The 16,690-nt window shown below is 39.4% G+C and overlaps 1 protein-coding gene across 1 annotated transcript in view; it reads left to right on the top strand.

The window, feature by feature from the left end:
• The first annotated feature begins 2,342 nt into the window (after positions 1-2,342).
• Positions 2,343-16,690, top strand: part of asic2 (acid-sensing (proton-gated) ion channel 2) — a 393,118-nt gene continuing 378,770 nt past the window's right edge. Inside the window, exons 1-3 of the mRNA XM_030058742.1 lie at positions 2,343-2,388; positions 3,720-3,822; positions 11,885-12,505. Coding sequence (XP_029914602.1) covers positions 11,930-12,505 — 576 coding nt within the window. The 5' untranslated portion in view covers positions 2,343-2,388; positions 3,720-3,822; positions 11,885-11,929. The remainder of the gene's footprint in view (positions 2,389-3,719; positions 3,823-11,884; positions 12,506-16,690) is intronic.

Here is a 16,690-nt window from a genome sequence, read left to right as displayed (position 1 = left end):
TTGTAATATCTTTGTCATACAGTAGTTATTTCATTTAATCTCTTATTATGTTCCTTCATAGGGTTTTAGTGTATATGTGGTACTAAACATTTTTAATCTGTTGTAGCATGGACCTTTTTTCTGTGATTTGTATTTTTACCTATAGTGGCTGCGTAATATTTACAATTTTGATATGACTTTTGCACGACATCCTTCTAAACTTTACAACTTTAGCTGCGTTAGAGCCGGTTACCCTGACAAATTTAATCCAAGTCACCATGGCAAATTTCTGTCTTTACCTGACACCAAGAGGAATAAACCTGCAGTATGTAGGCATTCACGGTTAATACCCTAGATATTAAAAAGAGAAGAATATGGAAAGGTTAACAAGGCACCCTCTTTAAGAATGTCATGGATGGAAAGTTGGATGGGTGTATAGACTTAAGTCCTCTCAAGACGGATCAAGTTTGCTAAGCACAGAAATATAATAAAGACTTATCTTCAACCCCGGAGACTGCTAATCCCTGTAAAACTATGCTCATTACCTCAGTGGAAAAAGGCGAGATTTGCTTAATTAAGTTGTTAAGGAAGCAGCAAACCCTGCAGCTGTCTGGGACTGCAGTCAATTGCATCTGGGAGAGAGATTCTGTGATTGACTGACACACTGTGCGTGCCTGTGTGTGTATGTGTGTGTGTGCATGCCTGCGTGAGGGAGAGAGAGACAGAGGAGAGAAAGCCCTCCATTTCAGCTATCAACCTCAGTCGCAGTTGTTTCAATCAGTGGTCCCTTTTTGTTGTATTTTTAGTTATTGTGTTTTTTCTTGTGAGTGTGTGTGTTTTGTTTTCTTTTTCTCTTTTATATTTTAATATTCCCACTAGCATTGCCACACAAAATGTATAAGTGCATAATGTAGTCCATGAAAAGTGATGGACAACTACCTTAGAGGGACATAAACTCAGCTGCCACTTTATTAGGTCCAAATGTACAATCTAATACAATACAATACAGTACAATACAATACAACTGTTTTCCATAAAGTTTCCTTTTCTGCTGCCTATAATGCTCAGGTTTTCTTTTTGTCACAGTAACAGAGGTGTTCATTCAGTTCTATGTTTGGCATTGAGCTCATAGTTAGTGGTGCTGTTGTACTGGACTGCATTTTATAGAGAGGTGTTTCTACTATTCTGTCCCTCTCATGTGTATAAACATATTCAATTTAAACATTCTCCACAATGCAAACAAAAAATGAACATAGTAAACTCTGTTAAAAGGTAGAATTTATGGCAGAGATGCTTCATTAAACTGCATTCGATTGTACAGTGGCCACTGAGTGTAGATTCTATTAATAATGATACGTGTTTTTTTTTTCCATTAAAAAAACAAAACAACAAAAAAGACACTGTTTATGCTGCTATTTTGGTTCATTTTCAAGTCAGTAAACTTTACATTTTTAGAGGCTCCAGTTTGTTTTTCGGTTTTCAAGTATTTAAGGGTTTTTCTTTAATACTTTGAGGATAGTTTCATGTTATTTAAAACAAGTGAGGGTGTGCATTTGCTTTGGATTGCCAGTATTACACTCTCACTGTAGCCTCACCACCCACTCCATGGATGATTCCATTATCACTATTTTCTTACAGAGATTCACTAATGGTCAACCTCTCTGACCTCCTGTGGCCATGTTAATATCCCCAGTCAACACACTGCACCAAGATGCTTTGTATCTACACTAAATGCTGCCAAATGGCCATGTTGTTCTTTTTCTGCTCCTTCTGTCTTTTCTCAAATTGTGCCATTTCACACAAGTTTTTTTTTTTATTCTTCTTCTGAGCGGTTAATAATGGTGTTTAAACACTGCCAAATCAATATGATCCCAGTCAGCTCAATGTTGGCACTATAATTAAAAGTCCAAATTTTATACACATCCAAATTAGGAGACCTTGATAGACTGTATAACTGAGCTTAAAACTGCCTATGAAAACCTCAACTTTTTCTGCGATTTCTCAGCATTTAGCTGTTGTTATCATTTTATCTTCATCTTTGCAAAGGTAACATTTAGCAAGAAAAGAGAGAATTTTTGCCAGTCTTTTATGATGTTAACCACGCAAACTATAAACTCTAAAATATAACTGGGCCTAGGCATAGAGAAGGAAGAGAGAAAAATATAAATGGGGGAATAAAAAAATAAAAATGCAGTGTTGTACAGGCAAAACACAGTTAAATAAATAAATAAATAAATAAATAAATAAAGTTACCTATCTCTGGGGCTCGTGCACACTGCGTGCCCGCCTGTCTAACTGTCACTGTCAGGTGATGCGGATGAACGCAGCATTTAGTTAGCTATCTTTTAAAAACGACCAAAGCCCTACCATGCCTGAGGACGAAAGAGAAGACAAGAAAAATGGAACAAAGTAGGTGGGGGTCTGTTGTGAGATAAACAATTTATTTTAGTTGTTTGTTTAATTGTTTTTAGCAGCTGCCGTTGGAGCCGAGTCTAGCCGTCCTGTCGAATGCTAACGTCCGTTAAATTAGCTAGATTTTTCGGTTCAGCTTTAATTTAGGCAAAATGAACGCCGACAGTTGCTTAATCTACCTGAGGAATAACCTACAATGTAATTTTGAGGAATAAGCAGTGTCTTTATCGATGTTTAACATTAAGTTTGCTGGGCAGTAGTGTGTGTGTTTGTGAGCCCTCTCTACTGTAACACCTGAAATCGGTTCGTTGAAACGACCAGCCCGTCTTGTTGCTCTGATGCGTCAACTGTCACGTAGGCACGCCTTCATCACGCCCTGAGAACTACATTTGTGAATGAACACAATGCAAAATAAGTCAAATTATACAACACATCATGACATGGAAACAAATTAAGTACAAATGGCGCTTCGCTCGAATATAAAACTAAGTACATTTTACAAGTGAAACCTCGTTGTTATGAAAACAGGTTCTTGAGTCCCTGACGGTCTCTCAAAAGTCTCTGATTGTCTGCTTTGGCTCCATGACTTTTAATGCAATACAGTTGAATCACATGAATTCACATGAATCACATGAAAACCACCGTTTACCAGGTGCAACACTTCCTGGTTTTTTGAGAAAGGACCCAGATGTATTGCCTGGCTGACCCTTTGCCTGAGTGGGCCTTATTTTATATGAACTGTAATAAATACATTTACTGCACATTAAATCACATCATATTTAAGTTTTATCCTTACATCTGGTGAATTATTTATTTATTGCATGAATTTATTTATGTATTATTTATTTATTGTATGAAATTATGAAATTATGAAATCAATTCTGAGTGATCAATTATACATCATGAACATAGAGAATTTGTGCAACAGGACTTACACCAAGCTTAAATTTCTATTATCTAACATTGGCTTTCTAGCTATACTATGTTAGCTCTGCTTGTAATAGTCATTCAAATTCCTTTTCCTTGATGAACATGCTCTCTAACAGTTCTAAGCCTTTACATTTTCGGGACTGTATGGTCTTGGCAAACAGCATACGTGATGTGGGAGCAGTGCTCACTGAGTCAATTTTTGTGCATGAGTAGATGTAATTACTCCTGCGGTTTGTGTTGAGTGTTATGTGCTATGATGTGAATTAGGTGCCAAGATATGGCTGGATTTCTTCTGCTTGTTTATTATTTTATTATATATTATGTATATATAAATATATATTATTTTATGTAACACACAATGGACACTTCCTCTCAGAGTCTCTTCTGAAATATTTCAGCAATACCCACCCCTGCACATCCTGGCCACCTGCAGACAACCCCACCTCAGCACAGGCCACCAGTGCAAGATCAAGAACCCCTGTAAGGCAGGGTATGGATAAGGTAATTTGTGCAATACCCTTGTTTTCTTATTGTATATGTAAGATATGACATATAAGAATGAAGCCCTTATTTCATAAGCCCTTGTTACGTTTGGGGCAAAAATAGTCTCAAAGACGTAATGCAATGTAGCAGTTTCTGCAATGCAAGGGGGACCAGGTGAAATCTTGTCCAGGGTACCAAATTGGTTGCTTCTGAACAATGCCAGCATTGTCTTTCTAGCTTACTTAACAAACTCTTTTGTTGTCTTTCTGGCTCTGACCGTTTTTGAAAGTGACATTTAGCTCAAATTCCTACAAAGATAGTGTTACAGATGTTTAGTTTCAAGCCATCATGCTCTGCTTGTGCTTCTGATTTGACACTTGCTGAGTGTAATTACTTTCCATGTTACTTTTTTATGGTAACACTAGACGACTGCCTTGGACGGCAGCAGCCACATTTAAAAATGTGGGGTATGCGTGCAAATTACTATTGTTGTTCCATTTTCTTTTGTTGGTGTGACACAAGTTTTGAGCTCCCTAATTCACATAGCCTGTAGCTCTCTTAATAAAATTGGTTTTAGTATCACCAAGTCCAAAATAAACTTAATAGATAAATGTTCCTTTTATAGCTGTAAATGCACAGTGTAGTTTTTCAGCTGAGTCATTTGTCCTTAGCTAGATAAGCAGTCATTATTCCAAAACATCTATTATCTTAAAAAGAGCCATTATAGCCGTGAACCCTATTATAGCCTCTTGTGGCCATTTGCTGATCAGAGCTGAGTACCTGAACCATCTGTTGTTTTCCTTTATAATGCATATTAATTCCTAGTGAACATTAACCATTATATTGTGTGAGGGACCTTTGAAATCAGCCAAGCTTTACGTGGCCACCTGCAGCATCTTGAGGTCTGCATAGGTAAACAGGTGTCACATGTAAACATGTAAACTGTCACATGTCAGTATTTGTCAGAGTGGTAATAAAAATAAACAGAATTACTATTATTAACCATATTCTAGTAATTACCCTCATGTTTTCCATGAATATTCATTTATAATAAACAACAATACATTTACTTACGTTATTTATGTATAGATTTTTTTTTATCATTGACCTCATTGTATACTTTTGTATTATTGCTTATTGTGATGCAGTTTTTACCATCATAGTACCATCATTTGTCACATGACCCTAAAGTGTCCCTAAAATCTGCACAGCCTAATTACTAGTGCAGTTAAAATTGTCATGAATTATTTAATGAGGATAATAATAATAATACAAATTCCTCTGCTTTTTAAAAAGCAACATACACTACTCACAAAAAGTTAGGGATATTTGGCTTTTGGGTGAAATTTATGGAAAATGTAAAACGTTCACGCTACAGTGATATTATATCATGAAAGTAGGGCATTTAAGTAGAAGCATACACTGGTGATTTCCTCATCTCAAACAATTTCTTGAAACCAAAGCCAACAACAGTGGTGGATATACCACAACAAAAAATGTCAGTGTCAATAACTTGTCATGTGCCCTTGAGCATCAATTACAGCTTGATAACGACGTCTCATGCTGTTCACAAGTCGACTTATTGTCTGCTGAGGCATGGCATCCCACTCTTCTTGAAGTGCGGCCCTCAGGACATTGAGGTTCTGCGGTACAGAGCTCCGAGTCTCTACACGGCGACTCAGCTGATCCCATAGGTTTTCTATGGGATTCAGGTCTGAGAAAGTGCAGGCCACTCCATTTGAGGTACCCCAGTCTCCAGTAGCCATTCCCTAATGATATGACCTCGATGAGCTGGAGCATCAAACACCTGATGTGAATTTTGCCGTTAAACTCCTTGTTAGAGAACAGCAACTTGTGCAAAAAGTACTGAAACATTGAACAGTTGGACATGTGCATTCAAAAGTTTACAGAAGGTCACATTAAGTTCACCTGTAAAGGTTATAATGCATTTTAGCTTCATCCTGAAATTTCACCCGAAAGCCGAATATCCCTAACTTTTTGTGATTAGTGTATATTAAATAAACATAACAAACATTTATCTACTTGTAAACTTGAGTGACAGAAGAGCCAGAACCCTGAACAGAAACTTCAGAGCCTACCTTTTGTTTCCTTTTCCACTGTATGGAGAACCAATTGTGAAGAATAGGAGCACAAGGATTAACTTTGTTGTAGTTTTACTTTATTTTTTTCTATACTGTTTGGCTGTGCACTTGATGCCCTGCTGATGCAGTGATTTCTTTTTTTAAATACTTTTTTCATTCTTATCACTGATCTATAATATTTGATTATAGGCTTAGATCTCTATTTTTTTTTTAGGCAAGTTGAGATCCCACTTAATACTATAAGATGTCAATTAAAAGTCAAGTCAGCATCAAAACAGTCATGAAGCATAATGCTACCCTATCTTAACCCCTGCCTCGTGACAGACTACATCATCCTCTGACACTTTTTACAGCGTTTTTCTCTGGCGAGCAGGGGGTGGCTCTGCCTCGTTCTGCCTGGGGGAGAAAAGCTGCCTCCTCCAGCCGCTGCTGCATTGCGAGCCACTGTGAGGAGACCATTTTCCTTTCATGTTCTGCTCTCTGCCCCCAGACAGCAGCAGCACTCCGACATTACCAGCATGTTGTTTGTTAAACTGTGTTCATGATGCATTCAAGATAGATACTTTACTTTCCCCAAGTACTGATCAGGGCTTAGACCTGTTAGAACAACTTGCAGTTTGCATTGTTTAACCCTTTCTTTCGCAGTTTATTTTCTGCTGGCTGCTTTGTGTTGTTGTGCTCTCATACTGCATATTCAAGAAGTGTTGCCAAGACACTGCTTAGGCCAATCATACGATGGCCCCTCTATTTTCTCCTAAAAGTTCCTGTAACTATCGTCACTTCTCCAGCAGTGATTAAATCAGGTTCCAGGAACTTAACGTATTACTGTGCTGTTGCCAGTGGAAATGATTTCAGAAGCCATGGAATAGCCTTCATGGCATGGCACGCCTTGGTAAAAGGGCCAATAGTTAAATAATATTTCTGGAGAGGTGCACATAAGCTACTGTGACAGCCTCTACACAGGAGCCACAAAAACCTATGGTGTAGCTGTGGCGGCATTTTGACGCAGAACTGTATATTGACCCATCTTTATGAGCAGTGTGCACTGCATTCAGAGCACAGAGCAGCCAACAGTGCTGCAAGAGCTGCGTTTGTGTGAGTTCAAGCCTGCTAAACTGTGGCTAACCCCTGCAGTGCATGGAAGCTGTATCTTATCTTAACCCTGGTGTCATTCAGCAATTACTTTTTTGCCAAAAGTCAAATGAAAAAAAAAAACAAAAAAAACACAAAACCAAAAAAAACAGGTGTTTTTTTTTTTTTTTCACTATTATTTGTATTTGTATTTGCACTGTGACTTTCAGTCCCACTTAGTTGTTGAAAAATCCCTGTTAAGAATGGCATATAGCATGTTAGTAATTTTTCTGGTCCTTAAGCCAACATTGTACAGTTCATCAAATTCTGATTTATGAGCAAATCTCCCATAACTAGACAACAGAAAACCAATATAATCTGTCTTTACTGCCATGCCCATGTAGGCGATAATGTTACCGTTTGCAGGAGAGATTATTTAAGCTGTTAATTACAACTCTAGATGAAGTTTGGTTGTGGGTAAGGGGGACTGAGTGCATTAATTTCTGAGAAAATCTCCATCCATTCTTCACTATTCAATAACATTTCATGGACAATCAACTGTATGAATTACTAGACAGTCATTTTTAAAAGACAAGATCATAAACTACAATTTATAATAAAATTCACTGCAATAAAAACTTGGGCAGATCTTGGGCAGCCTGCACGTAATTACAAACAATAAAGAAGGATTGCTTTATATGTAAGTAAACCCCTTGTTTAATTTGTTATATTCTGTCGGAATGGAACATTTCCAAAAAAAAAAACAACTAAAAAACCTAATTCCATTTCCATATAAAAACAATGTTTTATTGCTCATTGTAAATGTTTGTGGGCTACTAAAGATGAATATTTCATGTTTGATGACTTTTATGTAGGTCATAGCTTTCAGGCCTACACAGTCAAAAATGATTATCCTACTATAGTTCATGCAGTTTATTATTCACTATATTTTATATTTCAAATTATTTTGCTTTTGTAAGGATAGAATAGAGGTTTTATTTCTCAAGACAACTTTAGGCACAGGCACTTCTCTCCCTCTGTGCTGAAAACATACCGAACCGTGACCCAATACAAGGGAATTCACTCAACCATGGCAAATAGGAATTGTTCCAGCTATAGAACTCTGAAATACAAATTAATATCAAGTTCCCTATGGAGAAGTCAAGCCATTCACAGTGAGCTTTTATCACAGCCATCAGAGGGAGACATGACGTTTCTTCTCCACAGACAAACTCATCTTGATGTCCTGACAAAAAAAAAAAAACCTCAGTGCTGTCACTGTGTGTGATTAGTGTAGCGATCTTCTCATCTGTGAGCTGTATGAGCTTGCATATTCCTTATTCTAACCAGAAATAAAATGAAGGCTACATGTGGTCAGCATTTCCCTTGTTAGTTTCATAGTCACACTGTTGTAATCTTTCTTGCTTTGGTGAATTTAATTATTGGCTAAGCATTGGTTAACCTAAATCCAGCATAACTCAGGCTTAAGTCATTTAGGAATTAGCAAATAAATTAATTTAACTGAGCATTCAAGATATGCTCAATCCTCACAAACCACAACTTTCTTCACTTGTGGTCACAATTATTTGCTGAAATTCAGCCATCATCATGAATGTGAGCATAGACACCTCAAACTTGTAGGCCAGGGCATCTCTGTAGCATCACCACACTTCATTTATTAGGGGATTCTCACATGTTTTGCCTTTCTCAAAAAAATGCAGCTCCTGTGATTCTGGTATTTCACTTGGCCATATTGAGATTTAAATAACATTGCAATTAATTGCATGAATTTATTCATGCACTGATCGCCCACCGATGGACCCACTTGGTGGTTTCCAAACTGATATTTTGGCATAGATCTTGCTATGTATTTAGTAACATCTGGCAGTCTTTATAATTTGGGCATGAGCTGTAGTACAAATAACCATATCTGTGAATCTCCTCAGCTTACTTCTCTTGTACCTGTATCTTGTCTTCATTATCAGCAGAAATCAACCAGGAAAAATGTAGGAGTATATTTTAAGGGGCTCAAATGGACCACTAACACTTCTTATGGTTGCTTATGTTGCCTTATGTCTTCCATTTTTGGAGATCTACACATCATGGACATCAATACCATACCTATGCGGATATTTTGACGTTCAACCATACATTAACATTTATACTGTGTTAGTGTCATATAATTACCACAGTGAATCAAGGAAAAATTGTGGCTATGGTTAGTACATAGTTAGGACTGATATCATTGTGAACCAGTTTACCTACTTCACTTTCAAGTATTGATCAAATGAACAGCTGATATCCATCTATAGTAGCCATTCTTGTTGAGACCACCTTTCTCAGGACAGTGTGCTTGCTTGTTTGCTGCTGTTCAGGAGACAATTTTGTATTTTTCTCAAGTTTTGATTCATGTTAGTTGAGAAACACTGCGTAATTTGGTAAAAACAAACAAACAAAAAAAAACAAAAACAAAAATCTGACAAATCTGTTGTATCTCAATTGTGGCAGATTTGATGTTCTTCTCACATTACCATCATATACTAGCATGTGTGGCTCCCGAAGTAATTGAACCCCTAACCCTGTAATGGTTCATGTCGTGCCCACTAACCCCAAGAGTTAACATGTTACAACCTTACAAGCACTTACTATTATTTTCTACCAGATCTGCCATAATGCAATTCAACAAGTTTCCAAGTTCTTTATGTAACTGGAAGTGATGAGGCATATTAAATTACTACACCCCCACATTCTGAGTTGGTGAATATATCACAGTAGCATATGGCCCAAGCTCTCATCGACAACCTGCCTATTTCTGTTGAATGCAGTTTCCAGTTTTCCTTGTGCAGGCTATTTCCTCTTGTTTTCCCACTTAATCTCTTTTAACACTCTCACACTCTTCCCCCCTTTCCTTCTCACCCCTGTCTTCTCCTGTCTTACTGCATCTATTCACATGCAGCCACTTTTCTCTCTCGTTGCCAGTTTTTGACTAATAAACACTCCACTCTTCACAAATAGCTCATAATTCATACAATTACATGTGCATACACCTTAATATAGTTCCATAGTCCCAGTGTTTTATTACATGACAAATGTCTTCTTCCTTATTTTTCCATTTATATCTATGACCCTCTCCCATGGATGACATTATGTGTCTACTTTTTTCTCTGTGACACTGCTGTGCAGCCAATGTGCCTGCCAGGCACATTGCTTATCATAAGATAGATATGGATGTGGAGACCACACTTTCAAGTGCTCTGTCTTTTTTGCTATTTTTTCTTCCTTCATGTGTTTGTATGTGTTTTTCTTAATGATTAATTTGTTTATTTATGTATTTTATGTTGTTTTTTTTTTTTTTTTGCTTATCTCCCCTTCAGCCACCATCTCCCTCCTTCAATTTGTCCATCTTTACTTCTCGTTCACTTCACATGCCACCTATAGCACCACCACCACTTTCTCCGTACCATCCGTCTCCCCGACAATCTCTGTCTCGCATCCATCCATCACTCTGTTTGTGGTGATGAGATGTGGAAATATGAAAGCAGGCGAGCTGAAAGACAAATGAGAGCAAGGGTAGTTGTGGTGTTGGTGGAGGAGGGGGCTGAGGGGGAGGGGGGATAGAAACAGATTCAATAAGAGACTTTGCTTTGCTGTGGAGAGAACGAGCGAGGAGAGCGTTTGTGCGTCGTCTGCCCTCCTCTCTCTCTCGCTCTCTCTCGCACTCACTCTGTCTCTCTTTCTCTCTCTCTCTCCCTCTCTCTCTCTCTCTCTTTACGCGAGCATGTGTGTTGGTGTGTGCGCCTCTCGTCTCTCTCAGCTCTCCCGTCTCTCCTGGCTCTGCTGTTGTTCGCCGCCGCCACAGATGAGCTGGGAAGAGGAGGGAAAGCGGATGTATCTGGCCAGAGGAAAACGGGAGGAGTTTGGATCGGCATGCAAGACTAACCAGCGGCTCTGATCATCAGCGGCTCTCTCTCTCTCTCTCTCTCTGTCCCTCCCTGACTCCCTCCCTCACTCTTTCCCCTCTCTCCCTCTCTCTCTTTTGCACGCACACACACACACACACACACACATACACACACACACACACACACACACACATACACACACGCGTGCTCTCAGACTTACACACACGGCTGGCTGGATGTCATCTCGCTAGGCTGAACGAGAGGTGCTTAGGCTTGTCATTAGTTGGGGCAGGGGAGATCCTGAGAAACCTGGATGTGTGTACGCAGGTCTGTGTGACTGCACAGTGTGTGAGTGAGTTTGTGTGTGTGTGTGTGATTGAATGGAAATGAGTGCAAAGTAGTGATGTGAAATACATAGAGGCAGCTTTGATTGGCTTGCTTAAGTGATTCTCCCCTCTCGCTCTCTGTCACAGTGGACATACCTCTGGAAATTTGGCCAATGAAAATGAACAGTCAGAGAGCGATGGGGATTTAAAAAAAATTTTTGGTGTGTGTGCGTGTGTGTGGTAGGGCTGTAGGAGCCACAGGCAGGCTGGTATCCACAGTAACTCTCAGCTCAAGTGAGTGATTGAGAGTGGGGGTGGGGAAGAGAGGGATGCCCTGAGGGAGCATCTTTTCTCCTCTTTCTCTCCTCCTCTCTGCTTTTTTCCTCTCTCTCTTCTTTCTCTGGAGTAGTTGCTGGGGGTGTGGAGGTCTCTGCCTTCTTTATGTGTACTTCCTCTCTCAAGTCTGTTGTGGTGAGGCTTTAAAATTGCCGTCTCTCTGTGGTGCCACTTTGGCTGTATGTGTCTTCTGCTCTCTGTCAGTGTTTGCCGGCAACTGTCTGCTGCAGGTGTCTGCCTCTGTCTCTGGCCACCCTCCTCCTCTCTTTCTGCCCATCAATACAGTGGATGATACTGGGTTGTGAATCCAGGACATTCATTGACTTTCTTTCTCTGTGTGCAGGTGTGAATGCATTGGGGGCTCCTTGGCTGAGGGGCTGGAGGGCTGATGATGGATCTGAAGGAGAGATGTGGCAGTGAGGGGAGCCAGGAGAGCTCCAGCCTGCGCCCCACCTCCTGGCAGGCCTTTGCTCACACCAGCACACTACATGGCTTGCGCTTCATCTTCCCTTACGGTCAGCCCACTGCACGCCGCCTGCTCTGGGCTGTGGCTCTACTGGCCTGCCTGGGACTATTGGCTCTGGAGAGTGCTGAGCGCCTGGCTTATTTCCTTTCCTACCCTCACGTGACCAGCGTGGAAGCTGTGGTGTCGGGCAGCCTGGTCTTCCCTGCTGTCACCATTTGTAACCTCAATGCTTACCGCTTCAGCCACCTCACACGCAATGACCTGTACCATGCTGGAGAATTGCTGGACCTGCTGGATGTTCACCTGGCAATTCCTCAGCCTGACTTGGCTGAGGCTGATGTGTTAGCTTTCCTCCAGGACAGAGCCAACTTTACTGCCTACAGGCCCAAGGCCTTCAACATGAAGGAGTTCATTGAGAGAGTTGGCCATGACCTGAAAGAAATGATGCTCTATTGTCGCTACCAAGGCCAGGAGTGCAGCCACCGCGACTTCAAAACCGTGAGTCTACTAATGTTATCTTTTACATGCCTGCTCTGGTCTGGGCTTGATTAGGATCAGAGTCTCTGAGCTCAAAGAAGACTATGATTTTGAGGTGTTTGAGTTGCGTGCACCAAGTTTGCATTTTTAAGTTTCTAGAGATGGGCAATTTTTTTTGTGTGTGTGTGTGTGTGTGTGTGTGTGTGTGTGTGTGTGTGTGTGTCAGAGAATTGAGTTGATGTGTGCTGATAGCTGCTGTTTCACTCCCACGCTGCTACGCTGGGAGTCTCCTGCTGTGTGTTTTCCTTGGGACTTTTGCACTTGGGTGTACTGGTTGGCTCAGAAGCTTTGCTCTGCATGTACATTCTCTGCTGTTGTCTTGTTGTTGTCTTTGGCCAACACCTCCATATAATAGCATCATGCCTTTTGGCACATACTGCAACAGGTCTACAGTATTACTGTAACTAGCCTCAAGTGTCTGTGCTAACAACATGTGGGCATTTTCCATTAAGATTTTATTTGGGAATGAAAATAACTTTCTGAGGTCACAGGTGGCTGAGACAAAATGAATTTTCCAAGTTACTGTCATTTTTCCCAGCCATGTACTTTGTTTGTTTTTAGTCCGAATTTGAAGTAAGAAAAGGGGAAAAAAACGGTGACCAAAATTGACCATGATTTGTGGTGGCTTGTGTTAGGGGACTGTTTCAGTTTTTTCCATTTTTTGTGATGATGACAATTGATTTATCGATAATTTCATCACTTGCTTCACTTTAGAGCTTCATATAGCCTCCTGTCAGTGCTTCTGTCAAACACAAAGGTCTAAGGCTGCAGTCTACAAAAGTTGGATCCACAAAGTGATGAAAGTAGGGCCTTTCAGCACAGTGACAAGTTGATGCTGATGTTTTCATTTTATGTTCTGCACATAATCTAAAATACTGCATTGGCCAGGGCTGTCACAATCATAAAATTTTAGACATCAATTAATTTACATATAATAATGATTAATAATTTGTCTGTTTTTTCTTTTTTTTTGCTCATTTTTTGCCACAAACTCTCTCTCTGCCACACATAGATATATTTTAAAAAGCTTATTCTAAAACCATGGTGCAGGCCCACTTGGTTTTGTTTTTAAAAGTTAGCATGTCTCTATGTCTCCAAGTATTGTATGTGCATGTGTGTATGTGTGCAGGGTTTTCCATTTTCCCAGGAAAAAAAAATCTTTACCCCAAATGATGGACCTGATTTGTTTTCTGTTTGTACTTGTATTTTTCCTTTTCTAACACTGACTGAAAATCCTCTTGATGTTTGGATGCAAACATTAATGTGCAACCTAACAATTATGTAAAATGATTGTGGTCTAAAATAATTGTGACAGGTCTAACCCCAGCCCTACATAATGTTTGTTAGTCATATTCACACCACCAATCAATCACAAATGAGAATATCTTTGGTAATTTGTTTATAGCCAGTTTTAACTTTATAAATACAAATGATTTTGAATGTAGATGTTCCAATAAGGAAAACACATGAAGAATGCTTTTAAACTGAAGAAACAAGATCCTAAAATGACTTAAACAAGACAAAAGACTGCCAGCCAGTAAAGTTAAAAGTATATGAGCAATGCAAAATAAGTTTGAAAGGGACTATTATAGCTGAAATGTTGTGATAGTTGTTTAATTTCATCTATTATTAAATATATATAGCTGTAGTCAGCTGTGGTATATGTGTTGTTTTGAAAGGCCATTTTTTAATTGCTTATTGGATTCAACTGATGGAAATTATCCTTTGACCTTTGCGTGTTGAAGAGCAGCACTCCCTGTGACCTGGAGGCATGAAAATTAAATCAGAAAATTTAGAAACAGATATCATGATAGCAAAATTTTGAAAGCAAGACCCAGGTTGAAGTATTTTATCATTTCCTCATCTGGTTTTAGCTTGCCTTTAGTGTCCTTCTCGGTGACAGGTACACACCTATCTTTCAGCTTTTGTCTTTCTGCTCTTGGTATAATTTCAAGCAATCAATCTATGTGCCTTCCAAGTCCATCATTGGCTCTTTTTTTGTTTTTTGTTTTTTTTTGCCATATCAGCCAGCACTAATACATAAGGTCAATAGCAGTCTATTGCTTTTTTTTTGTTTTGTGTCAGAACAAGTAATATATGAGAACAGAAACGGGTGTACAGGTGTTACAATACCAGAATTTTGGTAGTCAATGCCATTACCAGTAACAATGAATAAAGCAACAATTAATGTGTTTGGTTACGGTGGATGTGTTTCCACCTTTAATCTGGAAAATTCAAAAGCACCATTTGCTCGCTGGCTTTTGCTCATCTATGTGGCCTTCTCCATTTGCCTCAAGAGCAAAATACTTCTGTATGTGACTTTTAATTTGCTCTTTCCAAACGTTTTTGTGTTTATTTGTGGGTGGTAAAGGATACTACTGATACTGTATAAAAACTAGTACCATTAGGTTTCTTGAAATTTGCCATTAATATGGTATTAATAGTATTGGTTCTCGTGACATTAATATAAAGTTATGCGGGTCTCCATTATGAAATACAGTATTTCAGGCACCTCCAAGAACACTTAAAAAGTGTTCCTTTTAGGGCTTCACCATTCATTCTACGTTTGTCTAGGTGAAAATTTACGATTTTAGTGGAAAATGACATAAAAATACTGATATCGGCACTAAAACACTACACTCGACATCCACTCGTTGTGTACTTGCGCACTCTCAGACTGATAGGCTAGTTAATTAAGTCCATCAGTGATTGAGTGAAGAGCATGCTCTGCATATGTGAAGGTTTAAATGAGAATGTTGAAGATTAATTAATTCAACTAATTAAATCTAAATTCTCAGAAGGGGATGCTGACTTGCTGAAAAAAGTGAATAATATTTCTCCAAAGACAGAGGATGTCAAAGTTGTTGTTGTAGTCGTAAGTCTTTATTATCCTTAAGGGGCAATTGTATGCAGCATAAGACATAAAGATACGATTACATCACAGCCTAAACAACAAAAACAAAACAGACATGAAAAAACACAACATAATGACGAAACTAGCTAAAACAAGTCTGCACTAAGGGCCAGGCAAAGCTCCCTTTTTTCAGACTGTAGGCTACCCTATGTACTGAGCAAAACTCGGGAGAGACTCAGCAGGCAATTGTTTTGTTACACACTTTTTCAATTACAAATGTAATTCCTGTAATTACAACACAACGTAGAACATATACCGTAAAACTCTCAAAACCTCTCTAGTGTATGTGTTTCTTGTTCTCTCTGTGGGTTATACTTTGTTACACACATTATACCAATGGTTAGGAACCTGTGGCTCATGAGCCATTTCTGACTCTTTGCCAAAAGTCATGTGGCTTTGAACAGAAACTGAAATGAAATAAATAGCAAAATTTTAAATTACTACTAAAGGTCTCTTCCTCACTTTCTCTCTCTCTCTCTCCATTTCTCCCACACAAACCCGCACAGAAACACACTAAAGACAAGTGAAGATTAGGCAAATAGTCTGCTGATATGAAAAAGCGGTGGTTGTCTAAACTACCTGAATTTCTTAAAGTTGTGAGGCATCAGCCTATGAAACACATTTTAATCCCCCACTGACACTTTTTACAGTGTAGTTGTCATGTCTACTCTGTGTTCTGGTGACTTTCTTTTATGCACCCAAAAAAACGCAATGCATGTCCTGGATTTTTCACACGCGATTGGAACTAACATGGCCACAATAGTGGCTCACAGTGAATGAAGTAGGGGAGCAACATAACGTCCTTGTAGGCTATGTGAAGAGAGAGAGAGAGGGACAGCACCAGTGGTCAAGCGAGCCAGACAAGTCAATAAAGAGTGAGAGTGAAGATAGCAAAAATGTTTGAATCACCGCAGCCATGAGAGGTTCTTCATCATATAGGCATATGTGCACATAAAAATTTAGGCTGATAGACCCAGTAGTTTGAAAATCAGCCACAGACAGAGATACACAGACAGACCCACATAAATTTACAAACAAGACCAAACACAATATCTCCTGCAGGCTGCTGTCTGACGAATATAAAAGTACCGCTGCGTACTGACACTGTCAGGGTGCGTACTCCAACAGTCACTTTGGTAGGTAGCTAACAGTTGCTGAAATACATAGAGAATGTGGCTGGTTTTTGGGGTTTTGCCAGTAATTGTGGCCAGAGTGTATCATGGTGCAGGCTG

This window comes from Myripristis murdjan, chromosome 8, assembly GCF_902150065.1.
Source record: "Myripristis murdjan chromosome 8, fMyrMur1.1, whole genome shotgun sequence".
Lineage (NCBI taxonomy): Eukaryota > Metazoa > Chordata > Actinopteri > Holocentriformes > Holocentridae > Myripristis > Myripristis murdjan.
Note: the sequence above shows the minus strand (reverse complement) of the source record. Positions and strands in the feature narration are given on the sequence as shown.